Source organism: Anser anser (assembly GCF_964211835.1).
Source record: "Anser anser genome assembly, chromosome: 1".
Taxonomy (NCBI): Eukaryota; Metazoa; Chordata; class Aves; order Anseriformes; family Anatidae; genus Anser; species Anser anser.
This window is the reverse complement of record NC_139720.1, coordinates 128,891,658-128,917,589: the sequence shown is the minus strand read 5'-3', so window position 1 is coordinate 128,917,589 and position 25,932 is coordinate 128,891,658. Positions and strand designations below refer to the sequence as shown.

Below are 25,932 nucleotides of genomic sequence, written 5' to 3'. Positions count from 1 at the left end.
AGACTGGCCTGGCTGAACAGGGAACTCTTGGAAGTAGGGCAGAGAAAGACAATACATGACCTCTGGAAGCAAGACTTGGCTTCAGAGGGAGAACACAGAGCTGCAGTCGACATCTGCAGGGAGAAAACAAGAAAAGCCAAAGCTCAACTTGAGTCGACACTGGCCAGTGTGGTGTTAAGACAACAAAAAAGGGTTTTTCAAGTATACCAACAGCAGGAGGAGGTCAAAGGAAAACACGAGACCAACACTTGAAGCAGATGGTCACCTAACAAGTAAGGGTAAGGAAAAGGCAGAGGTATTTTTTGCCTTTTTTTTTTTTGCCTCAGCATTTAACAGTAACAACAGATCTTGGGCTGCCTGGTCCTCAGAGTTGTAGGACCATGACTGTGGGAACAATGACTTACCATTTGTGGTCACCGAAACCGTAAGGGAACAGTTGTATCAGCTCCATGTTCTTAAGTCCATGGCGTGAGATGGGATTCACCCCAGGGTGCTGAAGGAGTTAGTGGATGCTACAGCTGGACCCCTCTCAACAATTCAGCAAAGGTCGTGGGAGTCTGAAGAGGTCTCTGCTGACTGGAAGCTAGCCAGCGTTATACCCATCTACAAAAAGGGCATGGGAGAGGGCCCAGGGAACTACAGACCTGTTAGTCTAACCTCCGTCCCTAGAAAAGTCATGCAGAAAGTTGTCCTGGGGGACACAGAAAGGCACTTAAAGAACAAAGCTATTATCAGGCACAGTCAACATGGGTTCGCCATGGGAAAGTCCTGCCTTGGTCACTTGATCTCCTTCTGTGATAAGGTCACCCACTTGGTGGATGAGGGGAAGGCAGCAGACATAATCCTTCTGGATTTTAGTAAGGCCTTTGGTCCTGTCCATCACAGCATCCTTCTGAGCAAAATGTCCAACTGTGAGATGAACGGGGACACGCTACGCTGGGTGATGAACCGGCTCAATGGAAGAGCTCGAAGGGCCACAGTGAATGGGGCTATGTCTGGCTGGTGGTTGGGCACTAGTGGCATTCACCGGGGCTCTGTTCTAGGGCCAGTCCTGTTCGACATTTTTATCAGTTATCTGGATGCAGGAGTGCAGTGCATCTTCAGCAAGTTTGCTGATGACTGTGAACTGGGAGGTGCTGCTGACCCCCTGGAGCTCCACAGCACAAAAGGGCTGCTGAGGTCCCTGAAAGCGCCCAGAGGAGGCCAGCACAGCAGGCGGCAGGGCTGGAAGGCATGTGCTGTGAGGGGAGGCTGGGGACACTTGGGCTGCCCAGCCTGGAGGAGAGGAGGCCCAGAGGCGACCTCGCTGCTCTCCGCAGCCTCCCGAGGAGGGGAAGCGCAGGGGGAGGCGCCGGCCTCCGCTCCTGGGACCCGCTGGCAGGGCACGGGCACGGCACAGAGCTGCGCCGGGGAGTTCAGGCTGGGCATCAGGAAACGTTTCTTTGCTGTGAGGGTGGTCACACACCGCAACAGGCTTCCTGGGGAGCTGGGTGCTGCCCCGTGCCCGTCAGTGCTCAAGGGGCATTTGGGCAATGCCCTCAGTGATGTGCCCTAACCGCAGGTTGGCCCTGACATGCTCAGGCAGATGGATTAAATGGTCTCTGAAGGCCCCTTCCAAATGAATTATTCTATTCTATTCTAAGAGCAAATAAAAAAAATATTTTCCATTTAACAAACAAAAATACATGTGCTTGGAGCACTTACGAGTTTAATAGGAAATTACAATTACCTTAAATAAGCATGGTAAGATAGTAAAGAAATCAGGCTTACAAATAAGGCCACAGCTTTGGGAAAGGCAAAACCTTTACTCCTTCCTAAGCGATTTCTGCCCTGCAGTGGCACCAATCAGACCTTGCTGCAAGATGCCAAGAAACATTAATACCAAATAAAAAAATCTTAACATGTAAGAGAATGTGGCAAATCAGATTTTAGCCTGAAGCACTGAGGAGTTTTCATGTACAGTTCCGAAGACAGCATAAATCTGCTTACTGTGTGTGCCTAACTACTGTGACCTGTTCATGAAAAGAAGCTGGCTGCACTGAAAGCAAAACGAAATCTCTGGCAGGATGGAATTGCACAATTTCAGCATGTTTCTTTCTTTAACGAAACTTAAGATTTACTGTGCTTATCAGATATTTTTTTTTGCTACTTTAAACAATGCAGACTTTTCACAGATATTACTGTAGCTCTCTCTAAAGCAGTTTCAATGCTTCTTTTGTTTTGTCTGCAAACATTGTAGAGTAGTGCTGAAGTTTACAATGATGTTGCACATTTGCGTACAACTCTGCTGAAAATACAGTAATTCGGACATCATTTCATTATCAACAACAGAGAAGTGCATTTTTGGTAGCTAGCTTAAAAATCTGTACAAAGTACTGAGATCATGTCTGAAAATTAAGTAAAACTAACGAAGAAATCATAAAACAGACAAGATATATTTTAATCCCTAGGGCCTGTCCTACTCTTATCACTGCAGACAGCTTTTAGAAGGAAACCACATCATCACAGGCTGATTAGCACAGTGAAAGAAGATCATTCTGGCAATAAATGCACGGAACTGGGAGAAAAGCAATGAGGTGACACACAGTGTGGAGGGGGAAAGAGAGGAGGAAAGGAAGGGGTCTAATGATAAAAGCTACAGTGTTTCACTATTTTTATTTAGATTAGTGCATCATCTTCTCTTGTTCACCAGGACTCTTTCCCGCAGAGTGCAGAGATCAGTTCCTGCTTCACGACTTGTTGCATCACCTCGATCTGCCAGAGGTCAAAAGACTGTGGTGGAGCAGAAATCAGGGATCCAAAAGAACTGCTCCCTCTCCAGATGCAGTTCACATCTAAAAGACAGATATACCTTTGCAGTGAAATCAATCTTTGCAGGTGAAACTACTTATGTCCCACATGGCTTGTCCCCACTTGCTCTTTTCTTCACTCTTTTATGGAAGAGGTTTTGCTTATATTATAAATAACAAGATGGGTTACCTAAACAACTGCCATTTACATGGAATGACTAAATAGTAAAACGAATTTTCACAGAAACAGCAAACCAAAATTGCTCCAACAATCTCCAGTCATCTGCCTTCTATTTCAATCATAAGCCTCAGATACAAGCAGTTACAGTGCAATACAAAAATATTCTTAGGCATAGTAACAGCTCTCTGTTATCCAACTGAGTAAAATAAAAATCAAAATGTACAGCAGTTAAATAGAAAAGCATAATATGTCTCGCCCAGAAAAAGAGTTGATAGAAAAACATCCAAAAGATATCAAAGTTTAAAAAGCCTTTTTAAAACGTATCAAAGGCAGAAGTTATATGGACCCAAGAGATGATCAAATTTCAGAACAAGCCATCACAGACAGCAATATTAAAGCAACAAGATTAAATGTTCTCTTTGCATTCATATTCCCTCCAAGGAAGCTCACGTTAGTTCCCATATCAGAACCCCTCTTCACAGGGATTTCAAACAAGTTCACGACATGAAGTACCAGTAGCAGAGGTCAGAAATCAGAGACAAAACAAACAGTAGAGGGTTGGCAGGACAGAAAGCCCTTCGGATTATTAAGGAAGAAAGATGAAACGTCCAAGCTACTGATGGTGCTGTGCAAGTTTGTCCCTAAAATTGCTTCAAATCCAAAGACTTAAGGTACCTAAAATGTTAAAACGATGCTAACGCTCCAGCCAGGAAGGCATGGACAGGACACCTGATGTGGGTACTGGGCAAGTTGCTAAAAACTATTGTTTTAGCCATAGAACAGAGGCAGTGAACACAAAGATAAATACAATGTGTTGGGGGAGAACCAAACACAGCTTTTGTAGAGAAAACGTCACAGCTCACAAACCCATCGTAACTTCTTTTTAAGGAGTCAGCACACAAGCAGACGATTGAAAGTCAGCAGATGCAGTCTGTGAACTTGCATTTGACAAGACTTCACATTGCAGACTTTAAAAAAAAAAAAGAACAACAACAAAAAAAGCTTTAAGAACCCTTAAGTAACAGTGGATATGAGAGAAGGTCCTTATGATCCTTCTAAAGAAATTGTTAGAAAACACCAAGCAGTGTCCAGGAATAAATGGACATTTCCACAGTCAAGAGGACTCTAGAGAAATCCTGATGAGATCTCTGCTTGAGCTTGTGCTATTTGATCCGTTTATGATCTAGAACAAGAACAAAGCATGAGATGGCAACAAATGTTAAACAATTATTTGAGTCAGTAAAGAAAGATATTGCAAACTGAGTAGTTGCTCAGCAGGTGAGGAAATAAAAGATGAAATTCAGAGTCAAGCAATTCAAAATGATCCAGCTTCTGTGACCAATGAAGCATTACAAAAGGGTCATCCTGGAATTAAATATTTCCACGACAGTATTAATCCATTGCTCAGCAGCAGTCCAAGATCCCAAATACAAATTTATGAATAAGAGGAATAGAAAACAAAAGAGAAACCAGAACAATGCCACGAAGTCTTAGACACCTTGTACACTTCTGGTTCCAGAGGCTCAAAAACAACAGAGCTCAAATGGAAACTGTACAGAATAACAAAGGTGATCAGTGGAATAATTTAATTCTGTGATCAATTTAGATCACATAACAAGGTGAAACAGAACAGGATTTTACAAGTTTCTAATAGAGATAGTTGTGGGAAAATAGAAAAACCATGGTGGATATGAAGAAAGCTGTTAGGGAATGGCTATTTACTGACTCTTTCTGTACAAGAACTGGAAGCCTAGGAAGCTGTTTCAGTCCAAGAGAACTAGAGGGCAAAAAATGAAACTACCAGCAAGGAAAAAGGTATCTCCTCTTCCACAGAACTCCCTGCTACAGGATGCTTTAGGAGATAATAGTTCACGTCTCCAAAACATAATTGAACAGAAACAACCAAACTCTTCCAGGAGGTACTCAGCATAAATTCTCTGGGGCTTGGGCAGTGCTGGGCTGTAGACTGCCAGATACTAGGAACACATCTGCAAACCTCTCTCCTGCGCGCTTTTGCTTTTCTTCAGACATCTGCTTTCAGCCACTGTTGGAAAAAGCCTGCTGGAGCAGGTCCTTCACATTCATCCAGCACAGATATTATCATGCCAACTTTTTTCACCAGCCATAGTTCACGCTCATGTTCCTGTGTGACGAGTCATCTGTAAAAGCACTTAAGTGCCCACGAGACTCAGAGAAAACAAGCTACTGCATCCTTAAAATATTAACCTTGGGCCAGCAGGTCAACCCAACATCAAGCACTGCTTTCAAACCACAGATTACGTAAATTACTACTATCCTAGATATCTCTAAGGAATCCAGCTACAAAATTAGCTAAGTACAGCTTCTGCTAGTATAAACATTAAACAACTACATTTCATCCCACTAAGCACATGCCCTGCCACCCAGCCAGGTCCAACCAAGTCACATTTGCTGAAAGGGACCAAAGACAAAGCATCAGCGAGAAGATTAAGGACTGAACATTAGAAAGTTGTTTTGGACAACTGTTTGTACCTACCTTCGTCATTTTATCTTCTATTGATCATGTCTTAGCTCTTGAGCTTATCTTTCTAAAACCAATGCGAGTTACAGAATGCAAGGCTGAAGAGACCACATATCCTGTTTTGAATAAATTCACCAATATCTAAGAAGGCTCTGTTCAAACTGTTCTTAAAAACAACCCATGACAGAGGTCCTACATTCTCTCCGGGCATCCTAAATGGCTAAGAGAGTAAACAGCTGCAATAAAATGTTCTCTAATTTTCAGATCATCTCCCTTACTGCAGTTTCTCTCTTGCTAAGTGCTAAATCAGACCCTAAAGTCTCGTGGCAGGAAATTGTTGTCTTAGGTATGGATGAAACCTAAAGCATCATTTATCATTTTCATACTTAGATTACAGGATATTGTTTTTGCTTGGTGACTAAAATTTGTTTTGTTTTCAGTCCTTCACTAGTGATTTACCACGTTTAAACGCCTTCAGGAAAAAAGTAGTTATAAAAAACCTGGAATATTTCGCATAATACCAACTCTGAAAACTAAGCCACGCTCAGTCAATTTTTTTCACTCTCTACTGTGGCAATCCAAGACAGAAATACTGAACTAACCTGCAGGAAAAAAGTCTGGGCTAGAACGACACCATAACATTTCATGTGAATTCCTACAATATATTATCTGTCATACTTTCTTCCATAACAGGAGTAGTCAATGTTAATGTGACTTAATGAAGAATCCTGACAACATTATCAAATTTCTGAATTGAAATGACTTGATTACACTCTCCTTGAAGCTATTATTTACATTTTAATAAAGGACTATCATTACAGTACTTTAATGGCTCAAAAGCAATCAAATAACAGTGAAATACCTATCCTGAGAGCAAAAAATATTTCATCTAGCTACATAAACTTGACAAATGCACGTCTGAAAAACAAGCATATGAAGAAAAATTTGAAGAAGAAACTCTTCCTGCTCTGAATGGGGAAAAAAAGGACCACACAAGGTTTTATTAAAACTGCAGTTAACCTTGGACACACTTTTAGAATTGCAAACAACAAAATCCTTAGCCTTCACCTTCCTGCTCCCCACTTCTATCACGTCTCTAAAACTCTCCAGTTTTGACTAAACTTCTGCAAGAACCTTGCCTTGGGTTTTATCAATGCCTGAAGTGTCACTGTTTTTCATAAAAAGGGAATAGAATCCAGAAAGTTACATGGCTAGGTAATTTCAGCCTCCACCAAATTTGAACACACTCAGGAAGTGTGTTTATTTTAATACCCAAACAACTGGAATATTTAATCAAATTTACTAACTAATTGTTATACAACGCTTTGATCCCTATCAAACACTAATCGGTCAAGAAGAATGTTGTACATGTTATCTCAAAACACTGCTGGGTTTCCAGCACTGAAACTGGAGTAGACTAAACAATTCCATAACGCTTCTTTCCAAAAGATACAACTGGAGTCAGCAAACTAAACAGTCATAAAAATATCTTCTAAAAAATTTACATCACTTATTTACACAGCCCCTTTCCTATAAAGCCATTTTATTTCTCCATAGTTGACATAATTAACTTACCATAATAACACACCTCATTCAGGACTTCTCAAGACAAAGTCAACCTTCTGAAGAAGCTGAGCCGTGCACTTCACAGATTGGGAACACAGACACATCAGGCTGTAGTCAGTTTGGGACCCACTATATCATTTTGATCGAATGTAGGCTGTCCTCAACTCACTTTCCCCTGCCTTCTCACTGCAGATTTGTACCTGCACATCTTGGATCTGTCTGTACAGCTCCACACACCATTGCTCCCTCGCTGAAACCTGCTGCTATGGACTAAACTAGATTAGTTACTGTGACCCAGTAACTGCGGACAGTATTACAGAGAGGCAGGTGAGGACAAGGACACAGAGGAATCAAACAGCTGAGAAAGGGACTCTGAACTGATCTCAGCTAGATCTTCCATATGGTTCTTGACCAGTTGGCAAGGGACTGAGAAAAATAACAGGGAGGGATAAAGCAGGGGGAATGACTGATTTCTTCCCTTCTTGGTTCTATTCCTTTGGTACCTCCTGTGGGAGCTCTGTGATACCAGTTTGCTTGTTCCTCACCTAGCACCAGCTATGAAAGTGCTCACCATTAGAACAGCTCACTCTGGTCAAAAGTATTGAAGTGTTTAAGTAAAATATGGCTCCCCTCTTAAAAAACCTCTCTTTCATTCAAATCGGAAGAGAGCGACGGTAGAGGAGCCCAAATAGTTTGGCAGAAAAACCTTGCATTACAGAAATGTGACAAGAGTAGGAGAGAGATTACATTCAGGGTATTTCTCTTTATTCAATTTCTGACTTTTTAGGGTAGGCGGCTGTAGGTTATAAAACGAGGTGGCCATTACTTAAGAGAACTCCATAACCATTAAGTACAAATATCCATAAAGGTACAAAGATGATAAAGCATTCAGAATAGGCAGCTTCGAGACAGATTTTTGTGAGTATGAGGCAAAAACCTCCAAAATATATAGTTTAAACCTTCAACTTCGCAGAAGCAAAGTTGCCGTGATATTCTTTTCTTTAAAAGACTATTTTACTTTATTTTCTTAGCAGTTAGCTTAATGTAAAGTGCTGCTGCAGAGAATATATTGGTATCGTCAAACAGGAGCATTTATCTATAATACAAACAGCAAAACTAGTTTAGGTCCAAGATTTTTCACAAGCACACAAAAATTCAAGATTATCAAAAGCCCTTCAACAGTAGAATATTAAATAAAATGTTTCCAGAATTACTACAAACAGACAAACCTGTTTCCCAGAAACTATCCTATTAGCTTTAAAATACATCAAGAAAATTCAACAATATTTCATCCTCATCAACTGCTCGCAAATCAAATATCCAGTCTTATCTGCATACAGCCAGCTGGTTTTTAAAATTCTGCTGTAATTGAGGGGAAAAACAATTAAGCAATATTATTAGTCATCTTACCATTGTTCCCTGGTGGTTGTAATGCATCTCCTGTCAAGCTACACCATCCAACTGGGAAAATATCTCGAGAATCACATCTGCACCAATAGTCAAATGCTCCTCTCCAGCCATCAAATGTAACAAAAACTTCATCTCCTTTCACATCTCCAATGGTTGCTGGGCAAATCAAGTACGGGTTCTTTCTATCTATAGCTTCAAGTTTCATTCCAACTTTAAAGCAGTTTGTCACAGGTTTCGGTGGTTCCTACAGAAACAAGATTGGTAGAATATTTGTGTTTGTATGACCCCTTAAAAATAAAAAACAGAAAACCTCTATTTTTCTTCAACATTCTTATTTCTTATACTCACTACTCTCAAGAAGTTATAATAGACAAAGTAACTTACTGATGCTTCACATTTGCTTTTTCTCTTCTGTGTTATAAAAATCTAGATTCTATTCCCACAAACACAGTTGGGATAATTAGCAAAATTCCCCATGACAGCAAGGCTGTGCTGAAAGTATTTACATAAGCAATAGGTTGCACCCAATACATTATGCCTCGGCAGCAAGACAGCAAAGACACTACCATGAAATCATTACATGCTAATAAGGAAGAGGATGTTTGCAGGGAATGGGTATTTCTGGGGACTGATAACTGTCTGGTAAAAGCTTCACCTCTCAATTAGTCCATGAAAAATTCATTAGCACTGGACATTATTTATAGGCCTCTGTTAACTAAGCCTGCCTTAGACCAATTCCAAATGGACAAAAGAGAAACAGAATTAAAGTCAACGTGACCAGCAAAAGCGTACCCTCACTGCCGAGCTTGTGACCCAAGGGAACCCAAATTACCACCTCAGCCTTAGGAACCTCATTCTCCAAAAATGATCTCAGACATACTGATAGGCCAGCGCAGGAAGTATGATTCATCACACCCCCGAAAATTACAATAAGTTAACGTGTAACCAATGTGGCTGCAGGCCTGAAACCAACTCCTTGATTTACTGACATACTTCTAAATGTCATTCTCAGTACCAGAAATGAAGACATTCAATGTGACAGCATCACAACAAAATCACTTTAATATTACTATTGTTTTCATAAATTATTTTTCATGTTCCACAGTAGTTTACTCAAGTCATGTTCAAGAACTAGCAGTTTTTTCTACCATCAACTACATTCTGATTACATTTTAAATGATGAGTAACGTGCCCAGTGAAAACATTTAACAGAACCTTTCTAAGCACTACTTTTTTCTGATGGTTCTTGTTCTCCACTAAAAAAATTTTTTACTCCCGTGCACAATCACTACGTGAACGTGATGCTGTTAAGAAATGTGAGACGATGCATCCTATCTTAAATCCATGACACAGAAAACGAGCTAAAACAATTATTCTGAACAACACAACATACTTTAGAAGTCTCAGCTCAGGAAAAGAGATGCCATCCAACGGGCAGATCACTTCCTGTCTGGTTTCGTACCTTGCCAATCCACTTCAAAGTAGTTTTAAATAATATTCTGGCCTTCCTGTGCTGCATACAACAGGCACTATTTTGGCATCCCCACTAAATAAATGCAACCATGCACCAATTGATGGAAACTTGCTTACCAGCGGCCCTTTTCCTCTTACCTTCTTGAAGAACGCTGCGGGTGCCATTTCAGCTCCATTTAGAGTTCTTAAGAGAAACATCGGCCAAGAAGATGCATTCATCTGGAATCCTAAGTAACAAATAAATTACTCATATATAATATCCCTACCTTCAGTTTGTAAAATACAATGGGAAGAAAAGGATATAAAATTGGCTTTATTAATGCCTCATTCCCTGTGTTTCAGACTTGGCCAGAATGAAAGTAATCAAGAAGGAACAGACAGGGCAGGTGTTGGTGCAGAAAGCTGCGCAACACATTGCCATTTTCAGCACTTGTTAATTTGTGACTTTACAATTAAATGTGTAAGACCTACCAACATGCACGTTCTAGCACAGGAGATTACCAGGTCATCCCACATAGTCCCAGGCTCAGTGGAACCTCCTCGGTACAGAAATATACCTGGCTTACTTTTCAGGGCCACTTCTCACTCTCAACTTCCTCAGCTCCAGCTTCTCTCATTTACTGAAGAGAGACACTCTAATTTTTGAAGCTGTTTTAATTCTTTCACCAGACCACAGACAAGAAAAATACCGCTTAAGTTTCTCCTCTTCCACCCCCAAAATAAATAAATAGAAATTCTTCAACAAAGAACACATAACAGGGAAGAACAAACATATAATGACTTTAATAAAAGCATGTATCATATTGAAAAACAAACTGGAAGATATTTCTACTTCAATATCCTTCATTAAACAAGTGAATAAAAAGCACAAACAGTAATCAAATTTGTTCAGCTGAACTACCTTATTGAAGGAGAACAAAGGTTTAGCTGAAAACACTCTCGTTCCTGAGAACCTTCCCTCAAAATCTACTTTCTGATTAAAGAAACAAAACGAAAAATATCCCCGTTGCTTTCTGTGTTTTCCAAATGAATGCTTCAAAGTAATGAGTAAGGTAACAAACGCAGTGGACGGTTTTTCTACATCTTTAGTATCCTGCATATCTGGCACATTTTTACAGGAAAATTGATGTAATAGTGAGAACTGGACATTTCTCCACAAAGCAAACATTACCAAAATCTTCCAGGAACTGATGAGCTTCCTCACAACCAAATCTTGAAGATTCTGTTGGAAAAATTGTCCCTAGAAAGGTGGAATGTATTTGAATTCTTCATCAGTTAAATCATTACATCATCTAAAATTGGACTGCATGGATTATATGGTTTAACAGTTCTTGAACTTGCAGCTTTAAGCTATTTTCAGTTGCATAAACAGTTTACATGTTGGAACTACCTATGCAACACCTAAATTAATACAAAGCTCACACTTGAGAAATAGCCTCGTAATTTGACGACTGCTGAGCTGATTATCGCTCCTGGTTTGATACCAGAGTCTTTATGCAATCTAAACACGTGTGATTACTGAAATGCAGTATTCCTAACCAGCTAGCACAGAAAAGATACATACACAAAGACAGAGGAACTACAACTAAACAATAGTTTCAATTAACTTCACTTGGCCTGTAAGTTGTCCTGGTAAAAAACATACAAAATGTTATCTTCATCGTAACTGGTTGAGAACATTAAGCTCTCAATAGCATAAAAGCTCCCCTTTGAAAAACAGAAGCTGGAAGAACGCTTTCCTACACTAATCATTTTCTCAAAAACCTTAGGTAACATGTATAATTAAACCTATGTAAAAATCAGGTAGGGGGGGCTATTTTAACTTGCGATTATGAGATAAACAGAACATTAGTATCCAGAAGGTTCCCTACTACTCAGGGAAAAAAAATCAAAAAAAAATCGGTTGCTTAAATGTCTAACAGGAGGTAATTATACACCCAATTAGCTCCCAGCTTTGCCCAGGAACAGGATGCTGTAAAGCTGCCAAGAAGGCTTTTCCAAAAATTTATCTAGGTATGCCAGAATGCTTGATTGCTGGAATTCAGCCTATCTCTGAAAGAATCTAAGACAGGAGGGACAAAATAATGGCACTCGCATTCTTTCCTGAATAACCACAATTGTTCTGAAGGCAGGTAAGCCTGCGTTTCTAGATGCAAGGAAACATCTGCTTATTTGGAGCTGCACTACAAGCAGCCTGACCGAACAGGAGTAAGAAAGAGTATCCAGAGAAAGGCATCAATCCTTCTACTGATGATCACGGAAAGTTTCTCTTTGTAATGAATTGATTGTCCCCATTATACATAACCCAGAGTTGTTTTATTCATCAGGCTAGTTTAGAAACACGTTTTAAAAAAAAAGCACTGTGATCCTGGACTAAAGCCGTATTTTTAATGCCACACATACACGTAAGAACAGACATACTCTTCTCTATTACTACCCTCATTCATACTGGTATGACTGTACTCGTTCTACAAGTTTGTACCAAGAACTTCAGAGAGGCTAAACTGAGTTACTTCTCAAAAAAAAAAAATATTCCCCCCCAATCTCAAAAATTTCCAGTGTTTTCATTCAAAATCTCTACATCCATAGGAAAGAAGGAAAAAATAAACCCTTCGGAGTTCAGACTCTATCTATCTATCTCAACTAATACTTTTGCAGACTGGCTCCCAAGCTGCATTGCTTTCCTTGTGTTTCTAAAGCAGCACAACAGCACAAAAATCTACCCTGTTAATCTACGTGAAGCATCTTAATGGTTACGTGAACTGCTGCTATATCTGTTTGCCTGTTTAAGAGCAAATCAAGTTTCACACGGTAATGAAATTACACCTTTCACTTCACCTTTCTAGCAGAAGATCCAAAAGCTGTTAACAAATACGGTTGACTGGTTTCTTGAGAGGCCACTAAGAGAAAGCATACCGACCTTCTTCACTGCACCTCTGCCTTGTCACATGTCACAGTTAGAAGACACCAAAGCCAGAATTGTAAGACAGGAAGACAACAGTAACCAATTCTCGGCTACTGTTCATTTTTTACATTAAGAACATTATTTCTTGCATCTTATAAACATTACAAGAGATAACAGAATAAAAGAAGTGTTGCTGTTGTGTTTTGGTTTGGTTTTGTGGGGAGGGAATTTGAAGAAATATTGGCTATTATTTTTCCATCTTTTCGAAAGCTGAACTATTTTCAGACCAACATGAAAAATCAGTTTCTTTAAAGACTTCCACACCTAGAATTTTTAGATGTAACAAATATGGTACAAGAATGTAGATCTAGATATACAGATTAATCACAGCAGAGAAAAGCGATACCACAATTACATGACCCACAGTAGTTAATCAGTTAACTTTGAGTATTCGTTTTATAGCAAGGAATTCCTTTGTACAGTTCCAGGTTTAATAAACTTTCACAGTAAGTTTTGATTAAGCCAAGCACCATTTCTCAGTCTGGGAAGACACACAACGCTGTGGTTGGTCCATGTTGCTCATGGAAGGCAAAAGAAATTCTGCGGACTACTTCTAAGCCCAGGATTGCTGCATCCTGTGCACTGAATGTTTGTCATGCTCACAGACTACTCATGACAAACTGATCCAACCCATGTGTGTCAATTTGAGCAGCTGAGAATTGCATGCAATAAGCTTGTAGCTTGCTAGAGCTCTGGAGTGCCTTTTACTTGCCTCTGAGCAGAATGCTGCAATACTGCAGCATGAACCAACCCAGTGCCACCTTTCCCAGATCACAAACAATTTGCTCAGAGTGCTTGAGAAAACATTCCGGTTGTCCAGAACTGTATGCACCTTCTGCAGCCCAACTGAGCGCTCCACACTCTGGTTAACAGCGAGCGCCTTCTAGTGGGCCACTCTGGTTTCCTGAAGAGGAAAACAGGAGTCAGCCTTCTCCAGGACTCTCAGTTCTTATGAAGGTCTACTAAAAGGAGCACGGACAACACCTAAGAAGAAAACGTTACATCCATGCATACTCAGAAGGTAGGGTGTGTGCCAGGAAACATTTTTAGAATGGGCACATGACTGTGTATCTCATTATTAGAAATGCTGTCAGACGCTACCATTTAACACTAAGGGCCTCCATTAAAAACGAAAACCAAAAAAAAAAAAAACAAGCAATTATTCTGATCATTCTTATGTCAAAAGAATCCAAAAAGAAGAAAAGCCCACATTTCACCCTAAATTAGTTTGCTCACCTCTCCTTTGCAGTTAAGTAATGGTTTGATGAAATGTTAGTACCACTGAATTTGCCAAGAAAAAATGGTAAAATCAACTACATAAAAGCATTACTCCACACATGTGGGTTCAGAAGCTTTGTTTCTTACCAAGTGGAGGCTGGAGCATGCCCCCTTTCTTTTCGCAGGTCCCAATGGGCTGTATGTCCGAGGAATCCACAAGCCTCCAGAAATCATTTTTGTTGTCACTTCCATCAAGCCGCAACCTTAGCCTGGCACCAGTGATTCCTATTACCGTGGCTATACAAACCGAGGTAACGTTGCGAGGATCGTGGGCTTCCAGTTTCATACCGACTTTGAAATCATTCGTAGGTGGACTTCTGGACTACAGTAAGAGATAAAAGACTTTTTCTTATTTTCTTTAGCATTGCTAGATTTACTAGGTAAGTTCAATACACAGCTTTCATTCATACAAACATATCAGATAACTGATAAATATCAAGAAGCTTTTCAACTTTCAGCATTTAGCAGCAAATCAAAGAAGCGTGGATAACCTCCCAACAGCACCATCTCAGATACTTGATGTTTCTGCTTCATAAACATGTCTGACTTTTAAAAAGATCAGCACAGCCAGGAAGGGTAACAAGGGAATCCTGATAAAAATAGGAATACGAAGATGGGGGATTAACACTTGAAGTAAATGGAAAACAAGGACCTCAAGAAATATGACAATCAACTCAAAAAAAAAAAAAAAGAACAAAAACCAACAAACAAGAATAACTATTTCTTTTGAATTGAAAACTAGTAATTCTCATTTTAGTAATGTTTTGGAAATTCAAACAAAATTTGGACCCTAGAGCACTAGACACTACAAAAGCTTAAGTCAAGAAAGAGTTTCTGCATCAAAAAAAGCTTATAATGCAAAGAAAGAAGACAGAAAAAGGAATTAATGTTAACTGCAGTTTTACAGAAAAAGGAAACAGACAGTCCTAGGCACATAAAACTTCTGTGCTGAGATACGAACTGCAGCTTGTGCTTATTCACAGAGAACTGAATACATTCATACAAACACACAATGAAATGCCAATTTAATTAGCAGACATGAGATTTTGGGGAAAAGATAATGGCACAGGGAAAAGAAATGTGATGAATGCAACTTGGTCTTTGAGCTGATCTTTATGTCACAGCTAAAGGTTAAAAAGAGAAGGAGAGTATTTTTTACTGAGCTGTTACCAGGAAAAGAGAAAAGCTCACGTAACAATACAGTACTGCCAGAGACTGACTGGATCACAGTCTGATTACTTGCCTACTGGAGTAATGTAGGCAATAAGATCATCTAATGATGATCAAAAACTTGTATCAATGCTAACTGGGATTGAATGATTCACCTAGTCTTGGAGAAAGATTACTCCAAATCTCACTATTCTCTTTAGATATCTCTTCCCTTCCAGCCCGAACTTATTCATGGTAACTTTAGCCAATATTATATTTTACCTTAAATTCTCTCTGCATCTTTGAACCTAATATCAAAATCTACAGTGTATTTCCAGAGGGCAACCTGATCATTTCGCAGTAATCTTTCATCAAGTTAAGCAAGCCAAGCACTGAGGTTTATTGTAGGAGAGGATGACTACTCCCCTGTCACCCTGAAAGACCTTTTCTCTACCTCCTCCAGGACAAAGCTGCCCCTGGACACAGACACCAAGAACCACAGGCAGCCTTCCACATGCCATTTCAACCCAGTAACTATCCAACAGAGACTAACACAACCTGAATCCTAACACGGGAGGCAGGTAGCAGGATCACAAACATGGGCATTCACGCTCACCAGATTCTTATGTCCCTTCCCCTGTCCATCTGGTCAGGTCAGGTCTGGTTGGGATCCACAGGAAGCATGCAGGGTGCACCTGTATGCCTGGGCTGAAGAAACTTGCTACCTGAACAAGCGTTAGCGATATTTTCTCTCTACCACATTCAATTTTTTAAAACATATCTTGCTCTACCTTCGCCATGCTGTGCAGGCGCAGTGTTCCAAACAGACCCTGATCAACAGGAGGAGCCCTGGAGGAGCCAGAGCCCCCCCCCAAAAAAAACACCAAAAGACAAGCAATATTCAGTGAGAGTTGAGGGTAGCATCTGCCAATGCTGCATTTAGCCAGCAGGCTGTCTGAAAGGGGAGCCTGAGCATATTAAATTTAAAGGGCAATTCAATTTCAGGATATTGCTTGTCAAGCTGTTATTTTCTACAACCATGAAAGGCAACTGAGATTGAAAATTTAGGGACTTCGTTTATTTGTTTGTAGGAAAGGTGAGCTTGTTTAAATAGTAACAATGCAAGACACTGCACTAAAAAGGTGACTCCTCCATACCAGTTCCTTGCAGCAAAATAATAAAACCAGCTAGATTAAGAGCCTTGATTTAACTTCTGTTCAAACCACCAGGAGCTGAGCTTTTATATTTTAAATTGTCAACTGCTTGAAAAAGAAGTTACAGGGTGAGAGAAAAGGATGTGGAATGCTTCAAAATTGTAGGTAGTAATTAAAAACAACCGAGAGCAACAGATAAAATACATTCTGAATTAAGATAAAGGCTCTAATCAATTCCCATTAGCTGTCTATGTCTGTATCTTAATTTATGGTAGAGACTTTAATCTACTGCTCCCCAGGTCATTTTTAATTACTACAAAATTTAAACTTTGTAAAATTCCCACAAGTCACAATTTTTGGATATAACTGCCAAATTAAACTCCTCTCTGCTTGCTTTTTGGCTGGCCAAAACAGTGTCTTTCTTTCATTACGCAGAGTGAAAATGACATGTACAATTCATGGGTAACCCAATACAAGTCAAATTAGTCCTACACAAAGCTCAAGCGCTTTAGTTTCTAAAATATGCAAACATTAATTAGTGAGAGGAGCTAGCACTGCAATAATTAACATTGCATATCACTTTCTACTTAAAGGTCAACCTCTAGAAGAAACAGAAAGTCTGCATATGTAAATTGTTTTGAAATTTGCTAAGCACAGACATTAAAGCTCTTCTTTCCAACCCACACACTGCTTAAGCAATCCAAGTCACTCAGATTTATGTGTCTCACTTAGTGCACAGTACTTAAACACCTCTATTTAAGATGTTATTCTGCTGTTCAGTTCAGACCTCTTCAGCATTAGTAGCAAAGAGAAAGATGCAACAAAAACAAAGAAAGGCTCCTGAACAGTTTTCTGCCATAGCTACACATCTCAAGAGCATATGCTCTGGTCATGACGGTCCTTGGTCTGTGAATACGGCACTCACTCAGAACAACCAAGGGACACACTGCTGTTCTCTGCCTCTACTGAGGCAGGGCTTGGGGTCTCTGCCTTTAGCTGGTATCCACTATGAAAAACACATACTGTAGAATAAATTTCTGAAGATAACAAATTTCAGGTGCTCCAGCCAATAAGAGCTATGGACACTGCTATGATTAGCCCTCTCTCACTGAAAGCAGCATGAGAGGGGCATTTATCCTCATCTCCTGAAGAGAGAGCTGGGATTCAAGATCCAGTATGAGGAAACACTACCACCTGCTCTCCCCTCTCCCTATTCTCTGTTCCTCCAAGCAACTTGACATACACTGTGTGATCTTCCTCTCCTCCTCTGATTATTTGTTCACGTTGCTTTTTGTTTGGTCCCTGCTGGAGGCCAGTTATCACAGACTGCCAGTGAACCCTAGAAGATACCTTTCTGAACAGATCCAATCCAGCAAACTACACATGCCCAGCTTGTCACACCTATTACAGTTCTACCAACCTGAACTTCCCGATCCCCTCAGCATCTATCTGCCCAATACAGTGAAGGCACACACACTGAAACTCTTCCTACGTAATTCTACGCAGCTAGCTCAGACACTCCTCAACTTGGGAACATAGTGGACCACAGCTCCCCCTACAGAGAGAAAAATCCCAGCAGAGGTTGACAGTCGCCAGAGGGCTAAACAGCTGAAGGTCATGAGCTGTAGTGGGTTTACACGGCAAGGTTCTGCTAGCGGGGGCTGCAGGGGTGGCTTCTGTGAGAAGAGCCCACTCATTGCCCCATGTCAGATACGGGCCAGCTCCAGCTGGCTCCAAAGGAACCCAATGCTGCTCAGAGCTGAACCAATAAGTGATGTTGTTTGCACCTCTGGGAGAGCAGATTTAAGGAAGGGGAAAATAAATGCCTGTGCAACAGCAGCTGGGAGAGTGAGGAGTGAGAAGCAGCCCTGCAGCCCCCCAGGTGAGTGCAGCAGGAGGGCAGGAGGTGCTCCAGGCAGGCAGCAGCAGTTCCCCTGCGGCCTGTGCAGGGAGAGGCCCCTGGTGGAGCAGGCTGTCCCCCTGCAGCCCACGGGTCCCACACGGAGCAGATCTCCACGCTGCAGCCCATGGAGGAGCCCACGTGGAGCAGGTGGATGTGGCCTGGAGGAGGCTGCGGCCCATGGAGAGCCCCCGCAGGAGCAGGCCCCGGGCCGGAGCTGCAGCCCGTGGAGAGGAGCCCACGCAGGAGCAGGGGGTCTGGGGGGAGCTGCCGCCCGTGGGGGACCCGTGCTGGAGCAGTTTGCTCCTGGTGGATGGACCCCGTGGTACGGAGCCGTGTGGGAGCAGTTCCTGAAGAGCTGCTGCCTGTGGGCAGCCCCCGCAGGCTCAGTTCGGGCAGGACGGCATCCCGTGGGAGGGACCCCACGGGGAGCAGGGGCAGGGAGGGACCGTGAAGGAGCGGCGGAGACAAAGCATCAGGGGCTGACCGCAGCCCCCATTGCCTGTTCCCCTGCACTGTTCAGAGTGGATGGGGGAAAGGTGGTTTTATTTTCTTTCTCACTGCTCTAGCTTGTTAGTAATAGGCAATAAATTTCTCTAATCTCCCTACACCAAGTCTGTTTTGCCCATCACAATAACTTGAGTGATCTCCCTGTCCATATCTCAACCCACGAGCCCTTTGCATCGTATTTTCTCCCCCTTTTTCTTTGAGGAGGGGGAGTGAGAGAGTAGTTGTGGTAGAGCTCAGCTGCCCAGCTGGGTAAAACCACCACATTAGCTCACACAAGATGGTAGATTTAAACTGCATCTGCAAATAGATACAAAACCATAGGACAAGGGGGGAATCAAACTTGCAAAGCACAATGTGAACAGCACCTCAAACACCCTTTGTACACTCTCCTTACAGCCTCTTACTGAGTGACGTACAATACTGAAGTCTGATAACCTGAGACTGTGGTTAACGCATGCATACACTTCAGTAAACTTGATCTTTTAAATTCCTATCTGATATGTTTAACCTTAGCCACTCTCCATATTTTGCCTAGCAGAAGTACCACTTCAGCAACCATAATTCTACACTAAGTTCAGGGGCAATTAGTTCTCTTCATTATAAGTCTAGTATTACCTTTGTATTCCATCATAGAATCACAGAATGGTTTGGGCTTGAAGGGTCCTTAAATATTGCCCAGTTCCAACCCCCCTGCCATGGGCAGGGACACCTCCCACCAGACCAGGTTGCCCAAAGCCCCATCCAGCGTGGCCTTGAACACCTCCAGGGATGGGGCATCCACAGCTTCTCTGGGCAACCTCTCCCAGTGTCTCAACACCCTCTGAGTAAAGAATTTCTTCCTTAAATCTATCCACTTTCAGTTTAGAACCATTGCCCCTTCTCCTGTCATTATAGGCCCTGGTAAAAAGTCTTTCCCCATGATTTTTTTTAATTGTATTGTTTAAACTCCATTATCTATTACACCCTGCTCTGAAAGAGCCAAAATGTAACATATTTGAGAGATCCAGAAAAAAAAGTGGTGAATAAGTTCTCCTGCACATGCAAACATCTTCTTTGGAAAAAAGGGCGGGCCACTGAGGAGGACTACAAGGATGTAGCGAGGCTGTGCAGGGAGAAAATTAGAAAGGTCAAAGCTCATCTGGAGCTCAATCTGGCTACTGCCGTTAAAGACAACAAAAAATCCTTTTACAAATACATCAACGCGAAACGGAGGACTAGGGAGAATCTCCATCCTTTACTGGATGCGAGGGGAAACCTAGTTACTAAGGATGAGGAAAAGGCTGAGGTGCTTAATGCCGCCTTTGCCTCAGTCTTTAGCGGCAATACCGGTTGTTCTCCGGACACCCAGTGCCCTGAGCTGGTGGAAGGGGATGGGGAGCTGGATGTGGCCTTCGCTATCCATGAGGAAATGGTTGGCGACCTGCTACGGAGCTTGGATGTGCGCAAGTCGATGGGGCCGGATGGGATCCACCCAAGGGTACTGAGAGAACTGGCGGAGGAGCTGGCCAAGCCGCTTTCCAACATTTATCGGCAGTCCTGGCTATCGGGGGAGGTCCCGGTTGACTGGCGGCTAGCCAATGTGACGCCTATCTATAAGAAGGGCCGCAGGGCAGACCCGGGGAACTATAGGCCTGTCAGTTTGACCTCAGTGCCGGGGAAGCTCATGGAGCAGATTATCTTGAGGGTCATCACGCGGCACTTGCAGGGCAAGCAGGCGATCAGGCCCAGTCAGCATGGGTTTATGAAAGGCAGGTCCTGCTTGATGAACCTGATCTCCTTCTATGACCAAGTGACGCGCTTGGTGGATGAGGGAAAGGCTGTGGACGTGGTCTACCTTGACCTCAGTAAGGCTTTTGACACCGTTCCCCACAACATTCTCCTCAAGAAACTGGCTGCTCGGGGCTTGGACTGGCGTACGCTTCGCTGGGTTAGAAACTGGCTGGATGGCCGGGCCCAGAGAGTTGTGGTGAATGGAGTCAAATCTGGTTGGAGGCCGGTCACTAGTGGAGTCCCCCAGGGCTCGGTACTGGGGCCGGTCCTCTTTAATATCTTTATTGATGATCTGGATGAGGGCGTCCAGTGCACCCTCAGTAAGTTTGCAGATGACACCAAGCTAAGTGCGTGTGTCGATCTGCTCGAGGGCAGGAAGGCTCTGCAGGAGGATCTGGATAGGCTGGAGCGATGGGCTGGGGTCAACTGCATGAAGTTCAACAAGGCCAAGTGCCGGGTCCTGCACCTGGGCTGCAACAACCCCAAGCAGAGCTACAGGCTGGGAGATGAGTGGCTGGAAAGCTGCCTGGCAGAGAAGGACCTGGGAGTATTGGTGGATAGTCGGCTGAATATGAGCCAGCAGTGTGCTCAGGTGGCCAAGAAGGCCAACGGCATCCTGGCCTGTATAAGAAGCAGTGTGGCCAGCAGGTCGAGGGAAGTGATTGTGCCCCTGTACTCGGCTCTGGTGAGGCCGCACCTCGAGTACTGTGTTCAGTTTTGGGCCCCTCGCTACAGGAAGGACATGGACGTGCTCGAGCGAGTCCAGAGAAGGGCGACCAAGCTGGTGAGGGGTCTGGAGAACAAGTCTTACGAGGAGCGGCTGAGGGAGCTGGGCTTGTTCAGCCTGGAGAAGAGGAGGCTCAGGGGAGACCTCATCGCTCTCTACAGTTACCTGAAAGGAGGCTGTAGAGAGGTGGGGGTTGGTCTATTCTCCCATGTGCCTGGTGACAGGACGAGGGGGAATGGGCTAAAGTTGCAACAGGGGAGTTTTAGGTTGGATGTTAGGAAGTACTTCTTTACCGAAAGGGTTATTAAGCATTGGAACGGGCTGCCCAGGGAGGTGGTGGAGTCACCATCCCTGGAGGTCTTTAAAAGACGTTTAGATGTAGAGCTTAGGGATATGGTTTAGTGGAATACTTAGTGTTAGGTCGGAGGTTGGACTCGATGATCTTGAGGTCTCTTCCAACCTAGAGAAATCTGTGAATCTGTGAATCTATGTATTTTGTACATCTTGTAGCTTTTCAGAACTGAAAGGACTCTTACAGAAACGGGGCTGGAGAGAGACTCCTCTGATTATCAGCCAAATGTTAATTCTCACAGTAAACCTCTAAGATTACTGGAAAAAATAGAAGATATTTTTGAACTCTGATAAGACTATCTGTTTTCATTAACTAGTCTTCTTTTGAAGAAAAAGAGTCCAAAGCTACAACTTTAATGAAACCCTCAAAGTTTGGCTTAAGGCAGAAACCAAGAATGGAAAATCTCTGGCTTCTGCCAAAACTGTAAGCTACTGATAAACAGAGATCAAAAGAAGTCAAACAGAAAGTTTGCAAGCAGTCCTAACATAAAAGTTGCTTCATCATCACCCTGTAACATGGAGGCATACACACACGCACTTGCAAAATAGTATTTGGCATACCTGTCTGAAGCAATGTAGAGGGGCAGCTACTGATTCAGTCTCTTTCAGATAGTCATCCCAATTAAACTGTTCTGGAAGACATAAGATAAAAAAGACCATAAAGACAGTTTTCAAAGGGAACACAAATTAAGAGAGAGGTTGGGGAAAGAGAGGGCAAAAAAACCACCCCATCCAACTATCTCGTAGAATATATTTTTTTCCAAGAACAGGATTACAATAAAATGCAAACTCCACCTTTGCAAAATACACAGCTTGAAATAGCTTTCTGTAAATCCATCAGCGGAAATCACACAATTGGCAGATACCAATATAAGCTTCCCACAAGTTCTCTTTTTGTGGTCCATGCATAAAGACACAAATAGGGCCATCTAGACTTAATTCTCTGCACAAAGATCTCCCAAGCATCCCTGTGCAAATCACATCAGTGGTTCCACATCTCGGTTCCCCTAACAAGCGCATGGGAACAGCAGCACTGCTATGATAACTTCAGAGGAGTGCTGAAATAATACATGGAAAAAAAACACAGACGTTTTGCGTCTGATGAAGCATATGTTGAGAATCACTATCCCCAGTCCAATAGATCAAAAGGATTAGCTCAGCCTTCCAACTCCATCTTTGTGTCTTTTCCTCTGAACTCACATAAAGGTCTATCTTTGTAAGGTAAATACTATTGTAATGTTCAGCAACAGAATCACCATATTTTTTCCAGTGTTAATATTGGCATTGCTTATGTACACAGCTGAGGGTATCCTGCATTTGATTTAATCAGTGTTACCATTTTTTGAACAAATGGAACGGTATGAAGCACTAACATCAAAGATATAAGCAAGCATTAAATCAATATAAAGCACAAGAGAAAAACTACCATGCCACAGCTAACATTTTTGTCCTTAAATCACCTAGGTGAGCTTTTTTGTTTATTTTTCTTGTTCAGGCAGCTGGCATCTTTCTGATGTTCTTGAAGAGCACATCATCACTTAATCCCAAAATAGTGCAATGATGCCACCCAGTGGCTCAAGCAGCAGTCACTTCACAAAGCATAATCCGTAGCAGCAATGGAGAAACTGCATCATGTGTATCAGTAAAAACACTACTGGGCACAGCTAAACACATTCCTGCAATTTTCAGAAACAAAGAAACAATCAGAAAATGTCAGTGTTTTCAGGCACTTGCACACCGCTTCTCTGAAGGATGTTTGCCGGTTTGAACCTAGTGTTTGCCTGCATTAGTACAGCACTTAGTGAGGCACTTATATAGGGCCTCAAGCAGAAGAGAAACACCCCCCTGGGCCGCTAAGATCCTCATTTTTTGTCACAACAGACTCAAAAGGGTATGAATGATTTGTCTGTGACACCGCAGAGGGCATGCAGTTGCTAACTGTATAACAAGTCAATAACATTTCAAGAGCTGTTAATTTGGCAGACTGGACCGTATACAGGCTGGTAACAACGACGTTTTGATAGGACACCTTTCAAGAGGAGAAACCCCATTCACCCCCTCTGAAAACATTACATCCATACGCCTGAATTTCCCAAATTATCTCGGTATATCAGGACTTGAAATCCTAGGTATTAGAACCATTTTCATCAAGCACAAATGATCTGAAGTTTACATTAGAACCACTCCACTTCTGAAGATATGCTGTAGTAAATTAAAGGTCTCAGGGATGGCACTAATTACCATTTAATTACTGCAATCACAGAAAAGGGAGATGAAAGTATGTTGGTAACATATAAGATGCATGTCTAGGAAGACAACCACATGGGAAAAAATCTCTACCAAAAAGGCTTCCCTGTATCCAACATGCACAGGTAAAGAAACAGTTATTTTCTACATCTTTCTAACTCTAAAGCCCCTGAAAACATACAACTTCTGACAAATGAAGAAAATTTAAGAAAATGAGCTCCCGCTAAATGATTTAACATGCATTCTATTCTCCTTCCCACTCAAACCTGCAGGCTCAATTAAACAGCATAAGAAAAACCTATTATGCAACAAGCACAACTCTATCAACCCATCAGCAAAGAGAAAATTAGAAAAAGGAATTCTTATGCTGAAGAACAAATAAGCATATAGTGGGAACAGGGAAAACAAAACAAACAAAAAAAATCACAGAAGGTAATTAGGACATTTGGTAAAAAAAAAAGTTTGTAGCTAGCACAGGAATGCAATTCTACAACAGTGGCCCAAGACAATCAGTGTGGCCCAACAGCCTGATTAATGAAAAAATGAAAGAAATAGGCTTATGCCATTGTTGCTTGCAATAGCACAGGCTTACAGTCAGTGCCCCATGGGTCAACAGCACTTGCTGTTCTTTCCAATCCTGCATCAATATCCTGCCTCTTTTTGACCACCTCTGCCCATCACAGAATAACTTCAGCTAGAAGGGACCCCGGGAGGCCACTAGTTCGGCTGCTCAAAGCAGGTCCTATCACAGCAAGGCTGCTGAGTTTTGAGGATCTCTGTGGGTAACCTCTAAACCCCAATTCCTGGGTTTCATCACCCTCTGTGTGAATATTTTTTTCCTCACATGAGACAGGAACATCTCACATCCCAACAAGCAAGGACAAGACATCCTTCCACTGCACCTTGGAGGTGCATCCATCTTGGTCTTCTCCACAGCCACCTGTCAGGCAATTCAAGACAGCACGATGATCTCCCATCAGCTGCTGCTTCTTTCAGCTAAGGAAATCATTCTTCTGGTTTTGTTACCAGTTTTCTGCTTACATCTTGTGCCCCAGCACCTTCTTGCTTTTGGTGGCCTGCCAGCTGACTTGCTCTGGTTCTTTGCCTCAACCTTTAGTGGCAAGACCAGTTGTTCTCTAGATACCCAGTACCCTGAGCTGGTGGAAGGGGATGGGGAGCAGGATGTGGCCCTCACTATCCACGAGGAAATGGTTGGCGACCTGCTACAGCACTTGGATGTACGCAAGTCGATGGGGCCAGATGGGATCCACCCAAGGGTGCTGACAGAACTGGCGGAGGAGCTGGCCAAGCCGCTTTCCATCATTTATTGGCAGTCCTGGCTATCAGGGGAGGTCCCAGTCGACTGGTGGCTAGCAAACATGACGCCCATCTACAAGAAGGGCTGGAAGGCAGACCTGGGAAAGCATAGGCCTGTTAGCTTGACCTCAGTGCCAGGGAAGCTCATGGAGCAGATTATCTTGAGTGTCATCATGTGGCACTTGCAGGGCAACCAGGCGATCAGGCCCAGTCAGCATGGGTTTATGAAAGGCAGGTCCTGCTTGATGAACCTGATCTTCTATGACAAAGTGACGCGCTGGGCGGATGAGGGAAAGGCTGTGGATGTGGTCTACCTTGACTTCAGTAAGGCTTTTGACACCATTTCCTACAGCATTCTCCTCAAGAAACCGGCTGCTCGTGGCTTGGACTGGCGTACGCTTTGTTAGGTTAGAAACTGGCTGGATAGCCGGGCTCAAAGAGTTGTGGTGAATGGAGTCAAATCCAGTTGGAGGCCGGTTACTAGTGGAGTCCCCCAGGGCTCAGTGCTGGGGCCGGTCCTCTTTAATATCTTTATCGATGATCTGGATGAGGGGATTGAGTGCACCCTCAGTAAGTTTGCAGATGACACCAGGTTAGGTGCGTGTGTCAATCTGCTCGAGGGCAGGAAGGCTCTGCAGGAGGATC

At 42.6% G+C, this 25,932-nt stretch overlaps 1 protein-coding gene across 7 annotated transcripts in view; it reads right to left on the bottom strand.

The window, feature by feature from the left end:
- The window catches only part of SCML2 (Scm polycomb group protein like 2), an 83,373-nt gene that overhangs the window by 36,781 nt on the left and 20,660 nt on the right, over positions 1-25,932 (bottom strand). For all 7 annotated transcript variants that reach the window (XR_014586733.1, XM_083843980.1, XM_083843984.1 and 4 more), the window contains 4 exons: positions 22,285-22,355; positions 14,250-14,484; positions 10,058-10,146; positions 8,447-8,690 (listed from right to left, as the gene is read on the bottom strand). Coding sequence is in view for 6 of the 7 variants with exons in the window: in XM_083843980.1 (XP_083700106.1) it covers positions 8,447-8,690; positions 10,058-10,146; positions 14,250-14,484; positions 22,285-22,355 (639 nt within the window). In the remaining variant the exon portion in view is untranslated. The remainder of the gene's footprint in view (positions 1-8,446; positions 8,691-10,057; positions 10,147-14,249; positions 14,485-22,284; positions 22,356-25,932) is intronic.